At 39.9% G+C, this 24,734-nt stretch overlaps 1 protein-coding gene across 2 annotated transcripts; it reads right to left on the reverse strand.

Annotated features, from left to right (window-relative positions):
* Window positions 1-11,853: 11,853 nt before the first annotated feature.
* ELOC (elongin C) lies at window positions 11,854-23,872 on the reverse strand. 2 transcript variants are annotated; one of them, XM_074577288.1, is made up of 5 exons: window positions 23,779-23,849; window positions 23,269-23,338; window positions 16,288-16,349; window positions 14,092-14,235; window positions 11,854-12,086 (listed from the first exon to the last, which is right to left on the reverse strand). In XM_074577288.1, exons 3-5 carry the CDS (start codon window positions 16,289-16,291, stop codon window positions 11,896-11,898), a joined length of 339 nt encoding a protein of 112 aa, XP_074433389.1. In that variant the 5' UTR covers window positions 16,292-16,349; window positions 23,269-23,338; window positions 23,779-23,849; the 3' UTR covers window positions 11,854-11,895. The 2 variants fall into 2 exon arrangements, with proteins under 2 accessions (XP_074433389.1, XP_074433388.1); XM_074577287.1 differs by lacking the exon at window positions 23,269-23,338 and having other exon boundaries at window positions 23,779-23,872.
* Between the last annotated feature and the right edge of the window lie 862 nt (window positions 23,873-24,734).

Raw genomic sequence — 24,734 nt, forward strand, 5'->3', positions numbered from 1 at the left:
GTCCCACCGGCCGGGCGGCCGCGCATGCGCGGGGCGGGTGGCGGCCTTGGGCTACCGGCGGCCTTGGGCTACCGGTGAGCCCTCCGCCCATCATCGGGCTCCTCTGGTGCTGCCCGCCCCCTGCTCGCCCGGCGGCAGCAGGGAGGCGACCGCCCAACGGCTGGGGAGGGAGCCCTGTCGTCTCCCGCGGTGGGAGTGGGCCTTAGGGCCGATCATCAGCGCCGCCGCGGGTTTGGGGGGGCTGACACCCCGCCCGGCCTCTCCGTTAAGGTTTTTAGCTGTGCGCGTCCAGAGTCTTTAAGGGATTTAGTTAATGCCGGGTGTGCCCTTTTAGGGGTTTTTGCGGGCTCTCCTGGCGGGAAGGTCGGATTAGGGATCCGCAGCAGGCGCGGCCCGGCCCGGCCCCGCTCTCCTCCCTGGGCTCGGGCTGCCGCTGGTTTGGTGTGGGAGAAGGCCTGACTGCGTCTTGGGGTGACGGGCGGTTCTCCAGGCAAGGGGAGACATTACTCTGTGCTTCCCGTGCTACTCTGCCACGGGTCTTGTGACTTCTCTGCAGTGGTGGCCTGGTGGCATCCCATGTCCAAATTAGCATGGGTATATTTTAAATGGGAGCATTTTCCGATGCTACATTTTGCTTTCCTGGACTGGAACATCCTCTGTCCTTTGCACTGGATGATTCTGTGGTAACTGTGCAGGTGAAAATACACAAGCACCGCTCACTAGAAGCAACCTGCATGCAATCAATAAATAACGCAACTTGGAGAAATGCTTTTCATAAAGCGGGTATTTCAGACCTAACAGATCCTCAAGATAACCTGACAAAATGTTTTTCCAAAGGCAAACCTATAAAACTCATAATCCTAGTGGATATGTAAATCCGAGTTAATAGAGGTACTGATTTTATACCTCATTATAATCTCCCATCTCCCTGCTGATCTCACTGTATGTTCCAAAAACATTGGAGCACCTTTTTCTCTTCCCTTCACACCCAGACTTTCTCATGATGCTAAAGAACCCCCTTGGGTCACTTCTGCTCTATTGGTAGCACCTGATTTTTCCATCAGAGATGGCGTAACTGATACACATCTAAATTACTGAACAATTGTTCTCACTTTGTATTTACCTTTGAAATCCTCTTTCATTTTAGACCTCAAGGAGTGTGCATCTGAAAGCCTGCCTAATTTCTCCATATACGTTATTTAGTGTGATGCAAGATACTACTTCTACCTACAAGCTTTACCATCCAGTATGTTTTTATGCATCCTCAACTTTGAAAACTGCTAACTGGAGGAAAACAAAAACCCAGCACAACATGGCATCAGCTTCCAACTTGTATCTAGTGTCAGCTGTGTTGCCGATGTTAAAATGAGCACGCAAACTTATGGGTTTGCATAAAGGGAAGAACAGAAAACAGCAGTAGTGTCCTTTTCCTGTGAGGTAGCTGCAGAAGGGAAGGAGCCTCTTGGCTTTGCGGGAATTTGCTGATGACAGAATGAAGTCTATGTCAATTTTTGAGTAGGAAAGGAGACTAGCCTACCAAAAGTAAGGATGGAAAAAGTATCATAATGTAAACCGAATCCTATACTTTTTGTCCTCTAAATTCAACCTCAATTCTCAGTCACAAATTATGGGCTCCTGACGCTGTGCAAGCTGACATTGCTCTACTGACTAAGTCAGAAGAGTCTTCTTGTGTGTGTTTTCCCTGGAAGTCAGTATTTATGTACTATAGGATTTTGCAACACCATTTAGGTTGCAGAGGATTTATTGCATTAAGTAGATATTTAGATCTGGTAGAGGTTTCTTTCTCCTGCGGTTCTTCAGAACTAAGTTAGGCTGTTAGAGCATTAAGTGGAACATCGCTATTTCTGTTTTACTAGATGTTGTTGTTTTGCATGATCCAAACATATGTTTATCCTAAAATACATTTCTTAATGCCATATGCTACAAAGATAGCAAGAACATCAAGTTTAAGCAATGGACATGTGTTCGGCTATAAACATGGACATATTGACTATCAGTGTTGATATAATCACAGTGAGATAAAGCTGATTTCAATCCGCTATATTCAGTTTCTTAACCCTGTTCCAGAAAACCCTGTTCAAGGTCAGAAGATACGAAAAGGCATAAGCTTACGAATGCCAGCACACTTCATAGACTGCAAGCTGGTTTTGCATGGAAAGATCAGCTTTGTAGTCTTAAGCTAACTGTAATCAGTACAAATATGACTTCTACTCAGTAATAAAGAAAAATTATCTCTGTACGAAAAGCCACCTTAGCAAAAAGTCATAGCTTTTAACTGTCCTTATGTTTGAGAAGTCTTTTTCCTATCATACACACCTTTGCAATGTTAAAAACAAGGCACCTACCACATTTTGTACCGAAATATTGTTTACTGAGATAACTTAATCTACGCTGCAGATCCCATTCCTAAGGATAGCAGGCATGAAAAGCAAAGGGCAATGTGCCCTTCACATAAACAACAAAGCACAAATTACTACCCACCCTAACTTAACTGGATATGTAAGAAAGAAGCTAAAGAGTTACTCTGCAGCTGAAACTTGTGACTAGAATCCGTAAATTCACTTTGCGTAGAGTTTATTCTTACAGGACTACCAAAGGTATCTTTTATAACTGTTGTCACATCTTTGTTTTTTAAAGTATCACGCAATTGCCTAATATATATGCAACATTTTTAGCTCCTCATCATCATGGGGAATAGGGGTAGCTAGAGAATTACCCTGTGTTTTATTGGTTTTTTCCATTTCCCTGTGTCTCAGTAACCTGACTTGCAAAGTGCTTCTTAATAAGTGTTTTTGTACAGTGCATAATGCTACAGAGATTCAATCCCTTAAGTGCAATAGGAAAACAAACACTATTAGCAGACTCCTGGAAAGACTTTATATGAAAATCAGTAGTTTCTTCCTTAAATACAGTTCCATTCTTGATTTTGTGATGGCTCATAGTATTCTTTGTTCTAAGTTATTCAGTAATCTCAGCGATGAAAGGCCCAAAATCCCAGAGTGGGTAGATTTCACAAGGATTTGGTTATATTGTAATTTGTTGTTCATTTCAGTGTTGACCTTTACCTATGCAAAATGTAGAAGAAAACACTTTTGCAGTTAACCCTTCCTAATCTGTTGCAGGTGTAGCGGTAGCCAATGCAACAGTTGTTTGTTTTTTAAAAAAGCAAGCTTTAGACTAATGCAGCCTGATCCTGCACCAGTCAATCTAAGTTTTGCCAGAGACTTCAAGGATTGGAGTCTGTCCTGGATTGAGGTAAAACAGAACCAATTTTCTGTTCAGTAATTTTACTTCTTAGCTAGGCCTCTTCTAACTCTCTGAAATTAACAGCATATTGTGCTGAAAATGGTTTGTTCTCAGAGTGATAAGACCAATGGTTACAATTAGTGCCATGGGATGGTACGCAGAGAGGCTCTTGTTTGTACTTATTGCTATAACAACCAAGGTCAGATAATTTCGTTATTTCACCCGTTGGAGGGTCAGAAACGGAAAAGCATAGAGGGGTCCCACCTGCAGGGAGGAGCGGATGGGACAGGTGACCCAAAATTGACCAACAGGACTATTCCATCCCATCTGCCCCATGCTCAGTATAAAAGCTGAGGGATCAAAGGGTCAGGTCTTTTTCTTCAATGGCCAGCATCTGAGGAGGACCCTGCCTGTTCATCTGCCTTTGATCCTGATCCGTGTGTTCCTGACTCCAGCTCTGGAATCCAGCTCCCACCCGTTGCAGAGTCCAGTCTGGGACTTCCCCAGAGCCTGCTGGTGACGTCATCCTGGGAGCTTAATATGGTTTTGTACATACTGTATCTATTTTATTATTTCCTTTTTATTCTGTTATTAATATTTCATTAAAGTAGTTCAGTTTCTTCTAAACTCGTAAATCTCTTTATCTCTCCTCCTTCTCTCCGTGTACAAGAGGTGGGGGGAGAGCATCTGTTACCGGCCATTGGCCAATTTGGCCAAAACCATGACAAATCTTAGGTCCCAAATATTCAGAACTTTAGGGGTAAGAGGAATTTCATTTGTTATCTTTATTATTTCAGAAGCTGTCTTGCACTGATCTGATCAAATACATGATTATGACTCACATATTGAAAGCCTATAGAGCAAATCATGAAAATTGTGCCTCCTACTAAAATGTTTCTGTAAATATTCATGAGTTCAATCTAAAAATCCACTTTTCTTCAGAGTTTGCATTACCTTGCATTTACAGAAAAAATGCAGATAATGTTTAAACTGCATTTATTTGATAATTTTCTGATGTATCAAGCCAGTTTCATAGAGGTCAAATATGTTTGATTAGGGTCCTTATAATTTTATATTCCATTCCCTACGTTATCCATAATGTTTTCAAACATTACCAGACATTTTTTCCTCTGCTCTCCCTTTTTTTCTGTATCATTCTTCTGTATACTGAATTATTTCTGCCAGCTTCTTTACAATTTCTGCCACTGTAATAACACGGGACCTTGATTTCTTTTGTCCAAGTCCACTATACATTTTAGCTTGCTCACACAGAAATGAACTGTACATGATGTTAACCTCCCCTTGTTAACTCCAGCGGCATAGCAACCATAACCTGCAGTGCCAGGAGACCACATCTCACGGGCATGGAGGACTACGTACCTCTCCAAGGAATTGCGCCAACTTCTCTGTCCACTCCTGCCTGCCAGTTTCAGGAAGGGCACTGAGTTTCAAAAGTCTGTGGGACTTTATCTTCTGATAAACACGAGCTTGCTGCACCTGCAGGAAACGCTGTCTGCATCATGCAAAGAAAAGATGTAGAATCATAGAATGTGTTGTGTCGGAAGGGACATTTAAAAGTCAGCTAGTCCAACCCCCCCAGCCAAGACAGATTATCAATCAAACCAAGACAAGATTATATTGAGAATACAAAAGAACACGTATACGTAGCTAAAATTAAAAATATCCTAAATTTTCAAGATGTTTTTGCCCTGGTGAGACTTTATTGTTGTTTTATTCCTTAGTGATAATGTAGCTTTTTCATTGATGGCTTGTGCCATTTTTATCTATCTTAGTTCTGGATAGTAACAGGCACATTGTCACTTCCATCCCAGGACTTTCAAAGGGATAAATGGAGGCTAAGGGAAAGGTTTCACCTTATTCCGGATCTGCCGCAAGTGCGGCATCTGCAGAAGAGGGTCATCATGTTCTCGGCTGTCATATGCTTCCGTTTCTTCTCTTGTATAGGATTTGACAATTTTACAGTTGCTGCGGGATCTGCGGCTTTCAGCTTATCCACAGCAACACTAAACTACCAAAATAATTTTCCATCAGATCAGGAAAAGAATCTCTCCTGTTCTGTTGACACACAGTTGTGACAATTGCTGCAGGGGAAAAAGAAGGACGTGTGGACAGGGAAAGGAGTAGAATTGCCTGTTTTGGTAATATGCCGTTAATTATTAATTTATAATTGTCAAGCCGTGTTTTTTTGGCAACAGTAATCCTTTAAATCTTATAAAGGCTGTAACAATAAATACCTATAAAGATAAAAGCTATAAAAATTAAAATAATGAAGATTATGTAGGACATACACTTAATGAAACAGATGAATTTATTTAAAAGTGCACGGTTATGTAATTATTAGTTCTTCCACATCAAAAGCATCTGTTTCCAGAGCCCATGTGAGCAGGTTGATTACTGTCTCTATTGAATAGGTGGGTTCAGACTCTGCTCAGTGATAATAAATACCTTTAAGATTGAAATATAACTGTAATTTAGGTTTGTTGCTTTTTTTTAACCTGTGAACTGAAGGCTTCTCAGGTAAGCCCAAGAGGTATGTGAATACCTAGTTGATTTTGTTATTAGGAATATTAGGAAGCGACTCTGACTTAATAACCAATGAAGAGAAGATACTGCTAAGGAATTTTCGAAATTAAGTAGCTGTTTGGTCTTAGAATCATAGAATTGTCTAGGTTGGATGGGACCTTTAAGATCATCTAGTCCAACCATCAACCTCGCACTGACAAAAACATCACTAAACCATGTCCCTCAGCACCACATCTACCCATCTTTTAACACCTTCCAGGGATGATGATTCCACCACTTCCCTGTGCAGCTTGTTCCAATGCTTGATAACCCCTTTTGGTGAAGAAATTTTTCCTAATATCCAATCCCGTTTCCTCTTGTCCTCTCACTTGTTACTTGGGAGAAGAGACTGACCCCCACCTTGCTACAGCCTCCTCTCAGGTAGCTGTAGAGCGCGATAAGGTCTCCCCTCAGCCTCCTTTTCTCCAGGCGGAACAACCCCAGTTCCCTCAGATGCTCCTCATAAGACTTTTCTCCAGACCCCTCACCAGCTTCATTGCCCTTCTCTGGACCCGCTCCAGCACCTCAATGTCTTGTAGTGCAGAGCCCAAAACTGGACACAGTATTCAAGGTGTGGCCTCACCAGTGCTGAGTACAGGGGGAGACTAGACTAGACTAGTTTTGCTAGTCTAGAAGCAAGATAAAATTGGTGGAGAAGAGGCTTCTCGGGGAACTTCTACAGCTGTGCAATAAGCTATCACACCTCCTGAGGGATGAGAAGCAAATCCACCACATCCGCACATCAGACCATACTGCCATCACCGGACCCTGCACACAACTTAAAGACTTTACAGAACTTTGTTTTGCAGGCCCGTACGCCAAGATGACACTGCTCCAGCCTGTTGGTTTGCTTTTGTTTGTTTAGTGTCCCTCACAAAAGACAAGACTTCATATGGGATATAACTATCATCAAATGGAGCTATGTTAAGATAACGTAATGGATGAGCGGTTACTTGACTATTTCAGCTAAATATTTTCAGGCAGTTGTCTTGTTAAGTCATAGTTGTTTATTACAAATCAAATATTTTTCATTATTTAAGTGCTCTATGACAAATCTGAAAGCAGCTTAAATGTTAGTGTAATATTGATATATCATTTACGTGTTTCAAGTAGTTTGCTACAAATAATTCTGACTCAAATGGAGAGTCACTTCTGGAAAACATTATATGTCAATTTAGTATGGTAATGCGGGAAGATCTTTCCCTGCATAAAATGAGAAATTAAATCCTTTGTGCCAAATGTATTTAGATCCTGGATATTTTTCAGGCTTGGTGATACCAACCAAAGCTGAGAACTCTTTATGTAAGAGTGTATTAACCGGCATAACAAGTATCCCATTGTTTTACTAGACAGAGTAACAAGAATTTATAGCAACCTAAGACACAAATTATGTATTACGTATGGTTTTGTGTAGTAGTGATTTTGGAGATAAAGGTTTTCTATTAAATGCAAATAGGATACCAGTAGTATTTTTTTTCATGGGAAGAAAAGCATTAGCTACGAATTCTCAACTGAAAAGGCAGTTTTAAATTTGAATTGATGTTAAAGAGTTATTTGGTTTTAACTTCAAAGTAACTTCTGGTCGAGGAAAGAAACTGTCAACAAATAAATAAGGAGCAGCATTAATCCATGCCTGTATTCCCAAAACGCTCATCTCACGAAACTATTCTGAAAACCAGTAACTTTAGCACTGTACAGTAAGATTTTAATTTATATAAAAACTCTCAAGTTGTTACTTTCACCAATCTAAAACACAGTACATATTTCAGGGGCAATTTTAACTTAATTTTCCAATTCTAACCTCAACAAGTGAGGCTACAAACCATTACATGATTAACACCTTGAAAACTGGGTACGTAAGCTCAATGGGATAAAACGTTGAAGTACTCCATTTGTCAAAGAACAATCACGATCTTGCATCTCTGATTCTCCTCCCACATAGTGTGGGAGGAAAATCCTGTAAACATAAAACAGTAACATGGCAATGACACAGAGAAATAGCTTTTCCTTTTTTTATTTTTTTTATTTATCTCCGTGACCTTTCTCCCGTAGAAGACCGCACCATGATCTATGTTTTAGATGTAACATACTCAAAGTTTTATTTCATGACAGACACCACTTGTTAAAACTTGAATTGATAAAAGCTCACTGTTCTTTTCTCTGTGCTGCCTTAGTGATGACACTCAAACAAGCTTCATGGGTGGCTGATAATAACCACAAAATCTACTACGTGCTTTTTTTCTAGCTCTTCCGATTGTTGTGCCACACAGTGAGGTCACAGCATTGGTTTCTTCCCATAAAATTGCCACGTAATAAGCTACCTTTAAAAAGAAAACTAACTCCAACCCAGTTTTTTATTTGTCAAAAAATCCTTCAAAGTTGAGTTTTTCCATGGGAAAAACCACCTAATACCTTTTTTGCTAATTGCAAAGTTTTCATCTCTTTAAAAACCAGCATAATAGCTTAATTTTCAAATGCACTCAATCCTGAAGTAATGAGTTCCTGCTATTTTTCTCTTATTCAGTTGTTGAAATTAAGTTTACACACGGCCTTCACCCTTAGTTTTCAGCTAGGAAAACCTGCTATTTCTCATTAGTACCTACACGCTAACATTGTGCTTTTGTTGACACTGCATTAGCTGTTACTCCCTTAAATTATACTGCAACATTTGAGACTTAAAAAAAAACAAATGAAACTGGGGACACAAAACATAGACTGAAAAGTTTTCTGTGCCATTAATTTCCTTGTCCACTTTATCTATCACATAAACAAATTGATTTAGGCAGGTGTTGTGAAACCCATTTCAACGGGAAGAGTGAAAACGAGAAAGGGTGAAAAAACCAAACAGCCACTACTGAAACTTATCCTGAGAAATATGATATACAGTGATAAAACACAGCCAAAAGCAACCAATTTTCCACACTTACTACTGTTCCTTAAGAACTGCATTTTAGACATGGTGTTCAAAGCAGCTGTGGAATACAATGGCATGGTGAATCCTCCTTTCTTCAACCTCAACACCAAAAAGGACTTCCATGTCTTGCGGAGCGGAGCTCTGATCGTTCCGGGTGCACAGACCATCTCACGTTGGGAGACCGGCAGAGACTCCTTCAGCGGCTTATAGTCAATCAAACCCCATAACCCAGCAGGACTTTCCCCATTGCTTACCGTTAGTAAAGAATTTGCAACTTTTTGTGGCCGAACCAGCAGCTCAGTTTGGAATCCAAGCCATCAGATACAGGACTAGCTTACTAAGTAAAAAGGAGTATTAGGGGACACATGAAGTCTTCAAAATATCCTCTTCAAGGATGGGCAATATCATCTTTTTTTAGTACTTGGGTACTTCTTTTATGAGAAAGCAAATACTCACAATTTGGAGGAGCACAAAAATACCTAAACACTTGAAATCTAAGAAACTCATTAGAACCACAAAAAACCCACGTTAATTTTATACATGCTATTTCACCACCTGGTACCCAAATACTAATTATTTTAGCAATTTGCTCACCCCATAGCCATGAAAACTATGATTCCACATACGAATACTTGCTCTGAAAAGTCATAAATCAACAGAAACACAGGTTTACAAATTTTCAATTTTGAAATTTATTTAGAACTCAGGGGTTAAGCGTGGTTAAGTTCCAATTGTCTGATAATAGCATACCCATGTCACTATCACGGAAATTGCACTAATTCCCTCTGCCCCCCTCCCCCTTAGAAATCTGCAGGTTAGTTTTAACAGCCGGTGGTTTTGCAAATAGTGCGCTCTAGGACACTACTGCGGTTCCTGAGTGTTCAAAGCTACTGTATGATACATTAAGCTGAAGAAAAAAAACCAACAAAATTATTATTCAGAACTAAACCAGCTATTTTACCTTACTGCTGAAGTACAGAATCATAAAATGCAATGTATTTTTAGCAGGAGATCATTTTGGAATGCTTAAAAAGTGGGGGAAGGAAAAAAAAACCACTCCACCTTTTTAAAAAATGACATCCTTTTTACTTGAATTTTAAACTAAGTAATTTTTTAACTTCAAGTCATTAACCTAAAGAGTTTTAAAAATGGCCAAAGAACTTAAGACTCGCTCAGACTGAAATGTAGTTGGGACTAAAATATCCATGTCGGTATTCCTTGACCTTTTAGGGTATTCCTAATGGCTGTAACAAAAGCAGCATAACAGGGTATCTCTGGTTTTTGTTTATCATTTTAGTGCTCTTCAAAATGAGTTACTAACAGCACTGACCAGAGTGCCTAAACACAGGATTTCAGACAATCGCCTCGCAATGCACTTCAGCTTTTTCGTGCAAAACCAATCTAGTCATAAACATCCCCACATTAAACACAATAAATTGTGCCGAAGTACGTGATGTGAATAAATGTTGGCTAATCTATCACCACATTGACAAACATCAGCTTGTCTACTAAGCATTGTTCAAGCCCAGAGTAAAATTTCATTTGTCAAAACTGAACTCCTCCGTGGGCAGACTGCATAGTCTATGTAAGTTACTAGTTTTTGTCCAGAAAAACCTCTTCAAAGTCGTATTTACACTGGCAAACAAGTTTAGAGGAGAGTTTCAGCCCTCTAAATTCACCATTCGTTAATACATCAATAAAGAAGTCCCACCACCTGTCGGTGGGCTTTTTCCATGAAAGACCACAACCGCTTCTTGATCAAAACAAAGCTGAAGCAGTGGCAGCTGATGGAAATGCTAACTACATCGCTCTTGCGTCATTTTTTACGATGCATTAGATTTATTTTCATTTACAGATGATTTTGGCAGAAGGGTTCTTCAGGCTGCAGCTGAACACAAAGCAACTTCTGGTCTCAAGTTGAATTTTTTTTTTCCTTTATGGAAACTTTTTTTTGAACAAAGAACTGATAGTATAGGCAACTACCAGCAGGAACTACCAAGCGATGATGTGTTCCACTCTAGTACTATGTCAGCGGCTTGCCAATCCTTTTCCCCTAAAATATTTGTAAAAACATTGGAAATACCTATGAAAGTTATAAAACAGCTCCTTAAACATCTGCTTAATGCCCTTTCCTTCAAATATAAAAGACCTCCACGTTTCAGGGTCTTTTTCTGTGGATACAAGGGAGAGGTCGAGGAAGAGGTAAAAGATAGGATAACTGCTATCTTTTCAGTTCCTATGTTACAAAATTTAAATGACTACTACTCTAAAGATTAAATACAGACTTTACATAACCAATCACAACAATGGAAATAAACCATAACTGAAACCATATAAAATCCATATCAGGTCAAGTGACAGTACATTAAGAATAATCTTATATGTTATACAGAAGATAATATACACAGATTGTAACACTTATTTTTCCCCTTAAAAGCCACTGTCAGTAGGATCAGTGTCTTACTGTACAGACAAGTGACTTGAATATTTGTCATTACTAATGGGAAAAATTTAGGTTTAAAAGAAAAATGTACCAAGAATACCTTTACGCATATCTATACTATGGTTTAAATTAAAAGCCTTAAGCATTCTCCTACGTACTCCACTTTCAACCTAAATGGAATATCACTGTCAGGATATAAACCTTAGGGAGGGCACTTCTAATCTAGTTAGTATAACTATGCTAAAGGACAGCTATCTTACAAAGGAGATTAAGTTCAGATGTTTAGAAACTTTAACAATAAGAGAAAGTTAGAAACCCTAAACAGCTACTCATCTTTAATGATAATTACCTTTTAGAGAGCATTAGACTAAACTCCAGTATTTTCTATGGTCATTGTATGAAAAGAAAGTTCTACCACACCTAAAGGATAAGGCATAGCCATCTACTAATTGGCATATTTGTTTATTTGTCTCAGTTTGTGAAAAGGTCCTTATTTGTGTAAGCAGCAAAACAAACTTCAACTGAATGATTGCTATATGCAAAAGGACTGAAGGCAATTGCCTCTGCAGTGAACTTTACAGTTCTCAACAGCACACACGCAACATGCTATCTGAAAAAAGTTACTAACTGAACTACATGTATTAAATACTGAAAAAAGTTTTACATTTTTTATTATAATTTATTTTATTTAACAATCTAAGAAGTTTGCAGCCATCAGAAGTTCCAGTGCAATTTCAGGTGCAATTGGGAATTCAGGAATCTCCGTAGAGCTGTTAGTATAGCGGACCTTGTAGGTGAAATACATGCATACTTTGGATAGGACATGGGATGGGATCTCTCTAAAATTCACCTCATTTGTTTCATTTTCTGCAAACTGTCCTGTAGAAAAAAAAACAAACAAACAAACAAAAACAAAACACCAAACCCAAAGTCAGAATCTCAATTCACTGCAAAATGAAACACTTTACCATATTAATACAACACATTCTAAATAGAATATTTTTGGGTATTAGATTCTTCAGTGTAAAGCAGGATGTGCCACACTCACAACCCTCAAGGATATTAAGATCCCCTGCATTACAAAATGTTTATTTTGGCTGCAGCCTATTAACAACATTCTGAGCAACTACACCAGAAACGTAGGTTTAATTCTGATGCTTGCTAGATAGGTGCTCTAAAACTGTAGTGTGCTCAGCTCTAAAGGTCACAGTAACAATGTTTAAAAACAACAACAAAAAAAGCACTATCAATCCATATTTCTAGCTGGTTTATTAAAAAAAAAAAAAAGGTTTGTAGATGTTCTGTATCTGCATATGCACACATATCAGCAGTCCCTTCTGTGATCCCACTAGCTTTGCATTTCTTGGTTAGTTTCAGGCAGATTTGACAAAGGGTTGAAACCTCAAAGACCCATTAACTTGATAAACTGTGAAAACACACAGGCAGGAGGGACAGGGAAACCCTACTTGTACTGGAGGAAAGGCTACATACAAGTACAAGTTTATCCCTATTAGATATTGACAAATTTATCCAATGCTTAAGTCTCAAAACACGAGTACATCTGAAATTAGCTTTCTATCATGCCTGTAAACATGAAACTTGGATGATATGAAGTCATCCTGTGGTTAGTCCCACAGCCTTTCTGCTGTTATTTTTTGTCCCCCTTTTCCTCATCTCTCTGGATTTTCAACTCATTAATCTGAAAGATAATACAAAAAACACTAACACGTACTCCACATTTATGGAAAACCAAGCAATGTTGCTTTCTTATTATTTCTATAGGAAAAGCGAAGCTATTTACTAAAGTCTACACACATTTGCATAGAAATATCTGCATGCACTGAAGCCAATCTGGCTTGAATTCTAGTACGGGAAGAGTAGGAAGCAAGAGGAGAAATGTTAGCATATTGGCAATGTCACAGTACTGAAACAGAGAACACTTACGCATCAGTGAAATTATGACCTACTGAACTAGACAGCAAGAGTGGTTTTCCCTATCAACCCATTTAGCTTGCTAGTTTTTATACAAAATATTCTTGAATGGTGACTGTTTTACAAGAGTCAGTTTTCTAGCCCTCTAAGGCTGCTTTGCCTTTTATTCCGTTGCATTGAGTGTGGAACATATTCAGAGCAGGTCTTGTAACTACTCTTCTGAGAGGCTGACATGCCTCGGATCAAAACAGATCTGCTAAGTATCTTCAAACACAACCATTACAATGACATTTAGCAGAACATTAAGCTGGGAATTTTAATTGCTCAGTTTGCCCAACTATTACTAAGTAATTTAAAAATATATTAAACAAACAGATCTCTCCAGTAATCCCCCTCATTAGAATCTAAAAGAGAATATAAGAATGACCATATTCAGACCAGAGCTCCGCAGAGCCTACTGCCCACCACTCAAGTGGCCAAAGGTAAACATACAGGATGAGGGTACAGAAGAGGGAAAGCACATGTTGACTTCTTGCTGTTCTCTCCTCTGCCCTTTCACTCTTCAAGAATTAGCTCAGACACTTCTTAAACTACAGGTAGTCTCGTATATTCAATAACACTAAAAGTTCCATCATGGAGGTAGCAATGAGGAATTAGCCAACTCTTGTTTTGTTTTGAACTTGACAGCTACGCATTTCATGTAATACCCTCAAGTTCTCATACCCTGGGAAACTAGTAGTAATGACATCGTAAGATTGCCAAAAGCAGAGTCCAATTATATGTCTGGTAGCACAATACCACACAGAGGCGAACTGTTCCACTGGAAACAGGAACTAGGCAGGATCTGGAAAAGTTATCATTTATTCCAACTTTCACTCACTGCATGATATAAATTCAAACTGTCCAAGAGCGAAAACAAAAGATGTGATGGTACTAAATCTTTTGTACCTACCTGGTCCACTCAACATAGCTTTTATCGTTCCTGATGTTAATGCATGCTCTCTTTTTACAATGAACTCATGGCCATCCGAGGATATTAACTTCACATACATAGCATCTGGGCCCTCACACCCACCGTATGTTTTCTCTTCTCCATCTAAAATGGAACACAGATTAACAGTTTCAGAACACAATGACTGACTCAGATCACTAAGAATGCAAGCTGCAGTCTTTTCTGCGACTATGTTTACAGACCAAAGAACCCAATACAACCAAAAATCAGATGCATTCTGGATATGCGAAGACAACTTCTCTGAAGCACTCAGCAATGTTTTAAAGAATTTTTGCAAAAGTAGGAATCTTCTTATAAATATCTCTCCTCTCTCCTTTCTCCATCACCAAATTCTGACGCTATTTCTAAAATCTACATGGGGATGAAGTTTTCCTTTGGATATTCTCAAGTGAATTGAACATGCTACTGCTTCCCTCTATACAGCTGTTGCTATGTTTATCATACTTACTAAAAGTTACCTAAATACTTGTCTAATATTTAAAAATGCAGACTGCAAGGAAAAAAAGCGCTTTTTGAAGCACAGGTAAGAATAAAAGCAGTCAGCATTCCTGTACTGAAGAAATGACATGAAACTAAGATTCATCCTCCCCCACTGCCCAGCCAGACCCAGACCCATACAGCGTTAGTGCACACCCATGTTGTGACCTTTGGTGGAAAACAGGGAAAGTGCAAAAGCACTAAACCCAAGGAAATTTGGAATTTTGCCCCACAGCAGTTTTGACTCTGCTTTCTCTGTTCCCTTCTCCCTTCTCCTTCACTATACACCTGCTCTCTACTTTGTTTCTCTAGAAGCCCTCATCCCCCTTCCCTGTTTGTGCGTTCATTTATTCTCTCCTAACAGTGCTACCTTCAAAAGTTGAAAAAACAACGCTACTGTTGCCACCACTGCACTGCTCACGTTGTGCAGTCTTAACAGTTTCCCAGCTTGCACCTCTCTTGTTTATTTAGGCAGCACACTCTCTGGGGTAGGAATCACTGACTACTTTGTGCCTGTATAGTGCTCAGCACTATTGGACACCGTCACACGAAGGAGACAGTCTCTGTAGTTGGTCTTTATATATTCCTGTAAACTCTTCAGTGATAAAGGCTGCAGTAATATTAAAATATTTTTGAAAAAATGAGTGTAAAAAAAACCCCACGCCACTAAATATACAATCCCTATCATATTCAAACTGGAAAGTTAACACCTTATTTCAAATGCACATAAAGTTAAAAATGAAAGTCCTGGAAGTTCTTCCAGCTTGGAAAAGTATAACAGAAGAGACCTGTATGCTTCTGGAAAAGTAACAGACTGCCAGTATTTCATGATGGTATGCAGAAGTACAGAATATAAAACAGCTACAGACTACAAATTTGTCATTTGATTGCTAGTGTTGCTTCCCCTTCTGACAAAACAAAGAATATAAATTATATTGATTATATTAGAATAAGTACCTTGCATGGTATCTAGGGTTATAGCAAATATAATATTCCCCCAATCGATTAAGTCGCTTTGTGAATCTTCAAGTTAAAATTGAATCACCATGTAGTTATTGCCAATTTTAATGAAGTACTGCCAGTGCCAAACGTGCTAAATACATTTGGAAAAAGTATTGATAAAACCAGAATCTGTCCAATCATGTTTCATTAACCAGTCCTTTGTAGAGGCAGATACGACAGTTTCAGATATTTAGTCAGATCACACATACACACAATGTATTTATCAGAAATCAGTCCTTATTATGATCTCTTAGCCAGAATTCAACAGGCTGACCTTAGTTAACAAACAAACCAAAAAATATTTAAAACAGTACATAGTGAAATTTTCTTGTCCACTATCTAAAAGTTTAGTGCTATAAAAGCCTAAAGGCATCCTATTTTAGCATGTGCATTTTCAGCACTACGCATATTAAGCAAGTGAAATTCGTCGTTAGCTAGATGTGCTCTGAATAAGTCTCTCGACAAATAAACAATCACTTGAGAAAATCCTATTAAAAAACATTTGTAGGAAGTTCCATTAACTTTTGAGGCTACAAGAAAAACAGTGACAAGATCAACACTTCAAGTCTAACAATCCACTTTGTCTACTGATGTAAAGGAGAAAATGCTTCACTTCACAGGAAACAAAAAAAAGCACCTCTAAGATGATGAACTTACCCATTCTCTTCTTATAAAAAAAATTTGTTTCTTTTCAACAGCAGCTTTTGCAGTAGGAGCGTCTGAAAAAAACACAAGTAGCAATATTTTTAGTCAGTAGCACAATTTCTTATACTAGCCTTTATGTTATCATAAACACCCTTCAGAAAAGAATATGGTAATACACAGCGTGCGATGTTGATGAACATTATGTTTTGAAAACATTATGTTTTGAAACTTATCTTTGCTATTCAGAGATCCCTACCATATTCAACAATCTCTAAATTTTAGCTTACTTTGTAAAGATGTTGCTCCCCATAGCTTTTAAAAGACCCTTGACGATAAAGCCAGAGTTATTTCAAAAGCCTTATGACTTTTACCACTACGGACACCATCCATGCAATAGTATTGGGGAGGTAAAGAAAGCAAGTTTTGCCACACTGCAAAAGGCACTAAAGAGACTGAATGGCTTGTCTACAGAAAAAAATTAAAAAGTCAGAGAACAGTTCACTATGCTGTGAATAGAGGAGTGGTTGCCTGCCATTCAGAGGGACCGTGACAAGCCAGAGAAAGGGGCCACCAGGAAACATATGAATTTCACCAAAGGGAAATGCAAACTCCTGCACCTTGGGAAGAACTACCCCAGGCACCAATCCCAGCTGGAGGTCAACCAGCTGGAAAGCAGTTTTGCAGAAAGAGACCTGGGGCTGCTGTTGGACACCAAGTGGAACATGAGGCAGCAATGTGCCCTTGCAGCAATGGCAGCCAACAGCAACCTGGCCTGTGTTAGGAGGAGTGATGCCAGCAGATCGAGGCAGGTGATCCTGCCCCTCCGCTCAGCACTAGTGGGACACATCTGGAGTGCTGGGTCCAGCTCTGGGCTCCCCAATACATGCCAGACTGAATTGAGTCTTGCAAAGGTGGCTGAGGGACTGGAGCACCTGTCATATGAGAAGCAGCTGAGAGAACTGGGGCTGTTTAGGCTGGAGAAGAGAAGGCTCAGGGATCAGTCTAATCAGTACAAACTAAATACCTGGTCTCCAACCTGTCCTTCCCAGAAGACTGACAGTTCCTGATAGCCACCAATGTCACCTAGATAATCTACTTCAGACATTTAATGTAGGTATTCACACGGTAAGTTAACCAAGAGCTTCCATAGCTTATAAACTGACATCCAGATCGCTGCATACATATTTTGCCATGTAAACAAAACCAAAGAGTTAGAGAAATGGAAGCACGTATTTGCAAAACGAATCCAGTATGTTCAGATACAACATATATTTCTTCATGCTGAACTGCATCTCTGATGGGGTAAAGAAAACTTTGGAAGAGAAATTCCACCCACCCACCCACCTGCTGTCCTAAAACTCCTTTCACGTCAATAGCTACTCTCCAAACACTAACCCGTACAAATCAATGAACTACTGTTGTGTACCCACAGGTTCAGGAAAACAGCAGCAGTGATTCTGGGTGGTTTCCCAGCCGATATCCAGGGTTGGTGGCAGCAAAGAGACTGTTAAGAATTCTGACAATCCATGTTGCTGGTCCGAAAAGCAAAAGCAACAGCAGAGCCAGGACTGCAATTCCTCATTACAGAAGGACCCCAGAGTGGGATATGTGAAAAAAGAGAATAGAGACCACTCCCCCATCCCCTCCCTCCTATGTTTCTGGTAAAAGCTTAGGAAAAAAACATAAGGAAGTTGAGGAGGGAGCTGCAATAATATTTGGAGGAAGTTTTACAGAGATCTCTCCATCTCTTCAGAAGATGAAGCTCTTTGCTATTGCCAATAGCCTCACTTCTCAACAGCACTTCTGTGCTGATTTGTTCCATCTCCCGTTTTTCATAACTACAAATACGAAACAGTCTGAAAGTTTCCTCAAGCTTTTACAAGAAAGCACTTCATTATGTACACCTAATCAAACTACACATGCATAACCAATAGTTTTTAGTTGTTGGTTGAGAACTGAGCAAAAACCATCCTCCACTTCCACTGTTGTCTTTGAAAATTATCCTGACTTTACAGAAGTATCTTATAGAATATTTTCCTTCCCCGCTGGTATAAGGAACATCTTCACCTGTACTCTTGCATGTGAAAAGTTCCTGAATATAAGGCATATTCAAAAATGCCCTTTGAGAGTTAATTTGTGTATGCTGTCATAGAGATACCTTTATATGGAGTGCTAAATGCCTTCGTCATTTTCAATAATTCCAGGAACTCATCTAAGGAAATTCATTTGGGTGCTGGGAACAGTTGCAGCACAAAACTGGCAGGATCCTTCACCCTATTTCAACAGTTTTTGTAAATGGAAATAAAGCATCTTATTGGTGAGTATGTGGTGTTCAGAAACTGAAAGGATACCTTCCATTGTTACTTCTACTTTGCAGAAGACGATCACTTGTGCTACCTCTGTCTCTAGCCACAAAGCCCTTCCCTACATTCCAGAAGGGTAGTGAAACCTCTTATGATTTATAAATAACAATTATTTTAAAAAAAACCACAGAATAAGTTATACCATTTTGTGGAGGTACTGGTGACAATAAAACGTGCCTTGATTTCCAATATAAATAATGCCACTAAATACAGGAATAAAGACGGGCTAGTTAGTGGGAACTGAAATATATTAACACCTTGAAAGGTAAAAGCGTAACTTGAGGAGGCTAATATATCAAAGCTGGGGAACTGAAAAAATGTCTACCCCAAAACATTAGAGCTGTCCCAAAAACTTGCAATAAGCATTTTAATAAGATCAAATTGAATGTTCTATCATATGATCAGAGAGAAAAAAAATAGAGTAGCTAACACTTAATGAAGAAAAAAAAAAAATCAGGTTCAGTGGTCTGAGTTCAATTGTTTTAAAAAGGAAAACAGGATAAAAGTGCAGTAAGCATTAGCAGATTTAGGACATGCTGGACTAATCCAATACCTAAAAAATGAATCAGTCATTTCCTTGAAAAAAGGAAACTCAAACAAGATGCAATCTAGACTCAGCATATCATCTGAAGTTAAGTAAGTATGACATGACGGTAATCTTAAAATGAGAATACAGTATGATGTTGCAAACATGAATCAACTGGACTAGAAAAGAACTACTAGTTCCTTCAAAAATTATATCAAACGTTTTGGGTTTTTTTAACAATGCTGTCAGAAAATAACAGGTAGATTTACGAGAGACAGAAGCAGAAAGCACTGCAACAAAAGGGGAACAGAGTATCACACACACAAGTGACGTGTCTTGAAAAATGGCGTACCAAAAGCCATGTGAAATGAAATAACATGAAATGCAAGATTCCTGCACGTAGGGACCAATACAAGCTTTTTTCATGTATTGTTTCATGCCTTGTTATTTGGGGGTATAGTCATTATGTGTCCAACTATAAACTGATGCAGCTCTGTAGGGGCAAAAAAAAAAAAAAAGGACGTGGGGGAAAAAGGCGAATACACATCAAGGATTTCTTTGCAATAGAGATAGGGAAATACGAACATAGTTGCACACGAGCAACAACTTCTCTGGAATACCACACATAATTTTGAATTTCTGTCAAGAATTTCTAATTACAAGAACTACAGAAAGAGCTACTGGTATGACCAAAGAGCCTGCTGTATAAAAGAAAAATTAGTCTTGCTTACTCAGCTTAGCAAAATAAAACTGGAGTGACAATAAAAATAACAATTCATTCAAAGGATAAACATCAAAGAGGGAGATGTATGCCAATGTCAGTCCTCAGTTTAAATCCAACACCTGAACATAAACTGAAAAAAAGAATACAATTTGTACTGCTATTCCAGAATCCAAGTTTGGTTCCGAATATAGAACAAAACTAACATTCTACTGCCAAAATTAAAAGATGCAGAAAGCCTACCTGCTTTTAAGGAAAAGACATCATACACTGTATTCTATGATACTTTTGACATGTAAGCAAGGGATACAGTTTGGTTTCACTCAGTTTCTATAACAGTGTATCATTTCAAAAAAAAAAAAGATAATCGTGAATACTATTAGGAGTATAGATTTAGTCCTGACAAAATATGAACAGCAGAGTGCACAGAAAAATCATAGAGGCAATGCAACCAAAGAGGAGAGAAGGAAAGAAAAACAAGGAACCCGGGAAACCGGTTATTAAATAAGTATTAAATAATAGGTTAGAAACAGGAAAGTCAAGTGACCTGGTATGTTTTCTCATCAGAAATTCTTTTCTTACAATGTATTTTCCAATATACTGTTTATTACAAAATGTGTTACTATATTTACCTTCTGTATAATGAAAACAATATAAATGACAACATGAAGAAAGAGACTCAGTGAGATTTCTGAAGATACCTGGTAACTACCTATATTTTAATTACTTTTCCCCATTTCATAGCTGCCCCTGTCTGACTTCACCAAGACTACACCAATGCAGCAGCAGGGAAGGGAACAATCCAAGTTTTCTGAACATTCAAACATTTGTCTTTTTTATTATGTGTTTCTGACCTGACTATTTCAGACTCCTGCAAAGAACCACTAATTTTTGTTGAATTACATTCATGATTCCATTTCTCCTTCAAGAAGCTTATGTGGCATTACCAATTAGGTAGCTCAGCTCCCTGTCTTACAACTCTAAGACGAAATACTATGGTGTAGCGAGTTTAGTTTGATCCGTTTCCTGCTTCTTTTGAGCATCAAATGCAAGGAAAAAAAAAAAAAAAAAAAGTGAAGCATGTCCATGACCTTCTCACCTCACTCCCAAAGCTGCGTGCTCATCTCCCAAGCTTCCCAGAATTTCCAGAATATCATTTCCTTGCATATCTTGTATGTTGATGAGACCGGAATAGACTTGAAGGACATAAGCCAATTTGACAGAATACCTGCAACCACTGCACAGATTCTAGAACCCTATTGCTTTATTCTGGTTAGCACAATAAAATGAAATCTATGCAAACATTTCAAGCACTCAGATTCTTTGATCTTACACAAAACTTTTTAAAATCTCAGATTCTGGTCTAAGGAAACTCAAACAGCTTCCAACTCCTTAGTTGCACAACACACACACAGCTTTTGTACGCTTCAGCTGGTGACATTTCTGTGTTCTACACTATCAATTCTTTGAAAATGTGGGGCAAATAACACGAATGCTTTCACAATTCCTAGGTTAGTTTAGAAGTTAAATGTGACATTTTCTGGGTGTCATTTGTATACTAACTCATCAATAAACAAAGGCTGTTTGTGTTAAAACAGCAGCCTCCTACTGTTCAATCCTAAATTCTAGTCCTATCCTTGATCCTATGCAATAACTTGTTTAAAAATACTGCTCTTCAGTTTATTATTCATTGTTCAGTATGCATCAAAAGATAAATTACTATAATTGAAGCATATTTAGAAAAAACATAAGGGAAAACTGGTAGGGCGTGATTTCCAAATCAGCTGATTCACCATTCCATACTTGCAGGCACTAAAATTCCAACAGTCAGGGGCACACTGAAGTGTGACAGAAAGGTATAATACAGGTGAATGCTAGTTAAGATACACAAGAAACACAGTGGGATACTGTGTATAGAGCATCAAAGACCTTACATAAGATGTTCTTTTTCTGCCTAAGGAAACTTTCCTTTTTAGTAATTCCCAAGAAAGTTTTAAGAGGGGAAAAAAGAAGAAAAAAGGGCAGAGGGTGTTACTGTTTTCTTCCTAACATACCATAAAAGCCCTGTACTGTACACCTATTGCCATTAGGGGAAAAAAAACTGCTAGCATGTTGCAAAATTTTACAGGGCATGGATTTCTGCCCTCTTGTTATAAGCATTCATCAAAAACTACTGTTATGCAAACTACCCCATAATGAAGACAATTTAAATTCTGAACATTTCTAGGTGCAAGAGAACTTGTCAAAATACATCAAAATTCCTTTATTTTAATCTGACAAAACCCTTACTTCTATGACAAAACTTAAGCGTTTCTCATAATATACACTGAGAATTGCAAAAATGCAATAAAACATCTGAAGCTAAGTATACCTTTTAAAGATATTCATTTATCCCCACACAAAACATAAGGGACAGAAGCATGAACACAAATGTATCAGAAAAAGAAATATGAGGTTGGGAGATACAAGGTACCTCAGAAAATCAACTGGAACTCCTTACCATACCAGCATTGAGTCTTCACATTAAGACTACATGAAACTACCTGATGATGGGTTCATCACCCATTCTAGTGTAAAAAAAAAAAAAAAAAATCAAATTATTTTTCTCTGATACAACAAGAAAAAAATTAAGTGCTGAAAGTTTCTAAAGACTATCTTAAAACTCCCAATGTTGTAGGAAATGTTAGCAAAAATTCTATTGACAAAACTTAAGCACATTAAAAGGCTGATCTCAAGGTATAAGGTGTGCACTACACGTACAAAGATGTTAGATGATATATTATAGAAAAACTAAATAGCAGTTACTCCCCTTCTAGGTAACTCTTCAGTTAATAAATATTATTTCTCTCTTAACAATATTTTTTTGTCCTTAGTATAGCTAAAGGAGGAAACTGGAGCACATAAAGGATTACTCAAAAAATAAGTGCACAACGTGATTCTTACCCTAAAGGCTTGTGTATTTATCCACGCTTTTCTCGCTTGCTTCTAAATTGAACTTTTGCAAGTGATCTTCAGCAAACCCAAGTAAACAAATGGCTTATGACTATCTAAGTCTCCCTACAGTACAAGGCTTAACTCACGATCTACGGTATTAAGGATCTTCAATAAAGTTCCTGCACATAGTATTACATGGTGTAAGATTAAACTGGCCGTCAAAGTTAACTGCTAGCATCCCCATTTTCATACATATATCTGAAGTCATCAATAACTTACCAATGCTCAGGTTCCCTTATATTAAAGCAGAATCTTCCTCTGAAGAACAGATAGAACTCTAAAGCTTATTTTTTTTATTACATGTAAGTGTATCACCCTTTTCCGTCAACCTTGCTTTGCTTATATTCGTCGACCATTACAGCTAAAGCACTTTAACCAGCACTTCTCACCTTGGTATAACAACCCCTGGGGATGCATCCTAAATTCTTTCGGCCTTAGTTTTTCCCCTCTCTCTATGGCCTGGCGTGGGAAGAGGGCGGACGTCATTTTTGTCGGAAAAAGTTTAAGAGCGATATTTAATTAAAAAAAAACCGTTCCGGAAAGCCCCTTTCCCGGAGGCGCCTGGATTTCAAGGAGACCGCTTCACTCCCGCACGCAGATGAGAGAAACGTGCCCTTCGCCACCGTCCCGGAGGGGGAACCCCGATCTGCCTCCGCACCCCTCCACACAACACCCCCGACGCCTCCCCACGGCCGCTCCAAACCCTCCCCGCTCCGCGGCCCACCTCCCCTCCAGCTCCCCCCGACCTCTGGCAGCGGGAGGGGGAGCGCGGCGCGGAGGCCGAGGCCCGCTCCCCTCCGAGGGACAGGCCCCGGGGGCTCCCCCTTCCCCATTTCCCGCCCGCCTCGCCCCCTCTGGACGGCGGCGGAGCCGGACCCCGCCGCCCCGCGGCCACTCACTCGGCAGCGCCGCTCCCTCCGCCCCGCTCGCAGGGCCCCCACCGTGTCGGGCCAGCTGCCTCACAAGAACATCCGGCAGGGTCAAAGGGCACTTCCGCCCCGGGGGCGAGAGCCTTAGCCGGAGTGCGGCTCTCGGCTCCCGGCATGCTGTGCGGCGGGGAGCGGTGCATGCTGGGGCGCGTAGTTCCCGGGGGTGAAGGTGCCGGTGCGCCATGTTAGGAGCGGGGCGGGGGAGATGGTGGGATGGGGCTGCCCGGGCGGCGGCTCCTGGCGGAGGGGTGGTGGCAGCCGAGAGGTCCCAGGGCGGCGCCCGGTGCGGGCAAAGTCCGAAAATCGCTGGCCGCGGGTCCTAATTGTGCGGGCACGTGCTCTCGGTCTGGCTGTCTCCATGGGCAAGTGCCATCCCTGGGGACCTGTCTGAGAAACCCGCATCGCCCGCACCTCTTGGAGCGGGTCCAGAGGAGGCCACGAAGATGATCAGAGGCGTGGAGCACCTCTGCTGTGAGGACAGGCTCAGAGAGTTGGAATTGTTCAGCCTGGAGAAGAGAAGGCTCTGGAACACCTTATAGCAGCCTTCTAGAACCTAAAGGGGGCCTACAGGAGAGATGGGGAGGGACTTTTTACAAGGGCATGTAGTGATAGGACGAGGGGTAGTGACTTCAAACGGGAAGAGGGTCGATTTAGACTAGACAGAAGGAAGAAATTCTTTACCCTGAGGGTGGTGAGACGCTGGCACATGTTGCTCAGAGAAGCTGTGGACGCTCCATCCCTGGAAGTGTTCAAGGCCGGGCTGGATGGGGCTTTGAGCAGCCTGGTCTCATGGGAGGTGTGCGTTAAAAGGAGCATAATGGAGTGCATTAAAAAGAGTGTGGCCAGCAGGTCGAGGGAGGTCATCCTTTTCCTCTGCTCTGCTCCGTTGAGGCTGCATCTAAAGTACTGTGTCCAGTTCTGGGCTC

The sequence above is a fragment of the Larus michahellis genome, chromosome 2 (assembly GCF_964199755.1).
Source record: "Larus michahellis chromosome 2, bLarMic1.1, whole genome shotgun sequence".
Lineage (NCBI taxonomy): Eukaryota > Metazoa > Chordata > Aves > Charadriiformes > Laridae > Larus > Larus michahellis.

Bases quoted from the DNA above. Each gene is read 5' to 3' on its own strand.
- ELOC (XM_074577287.1), bottom strand. The intron at 12,087-14,091 runs GTAGGTACAAAA...TTTTTTCTACAG, and splicing joins AGCTATGTTGAGTGGACCAG to GACAGTTTGCAGAAAATGAA.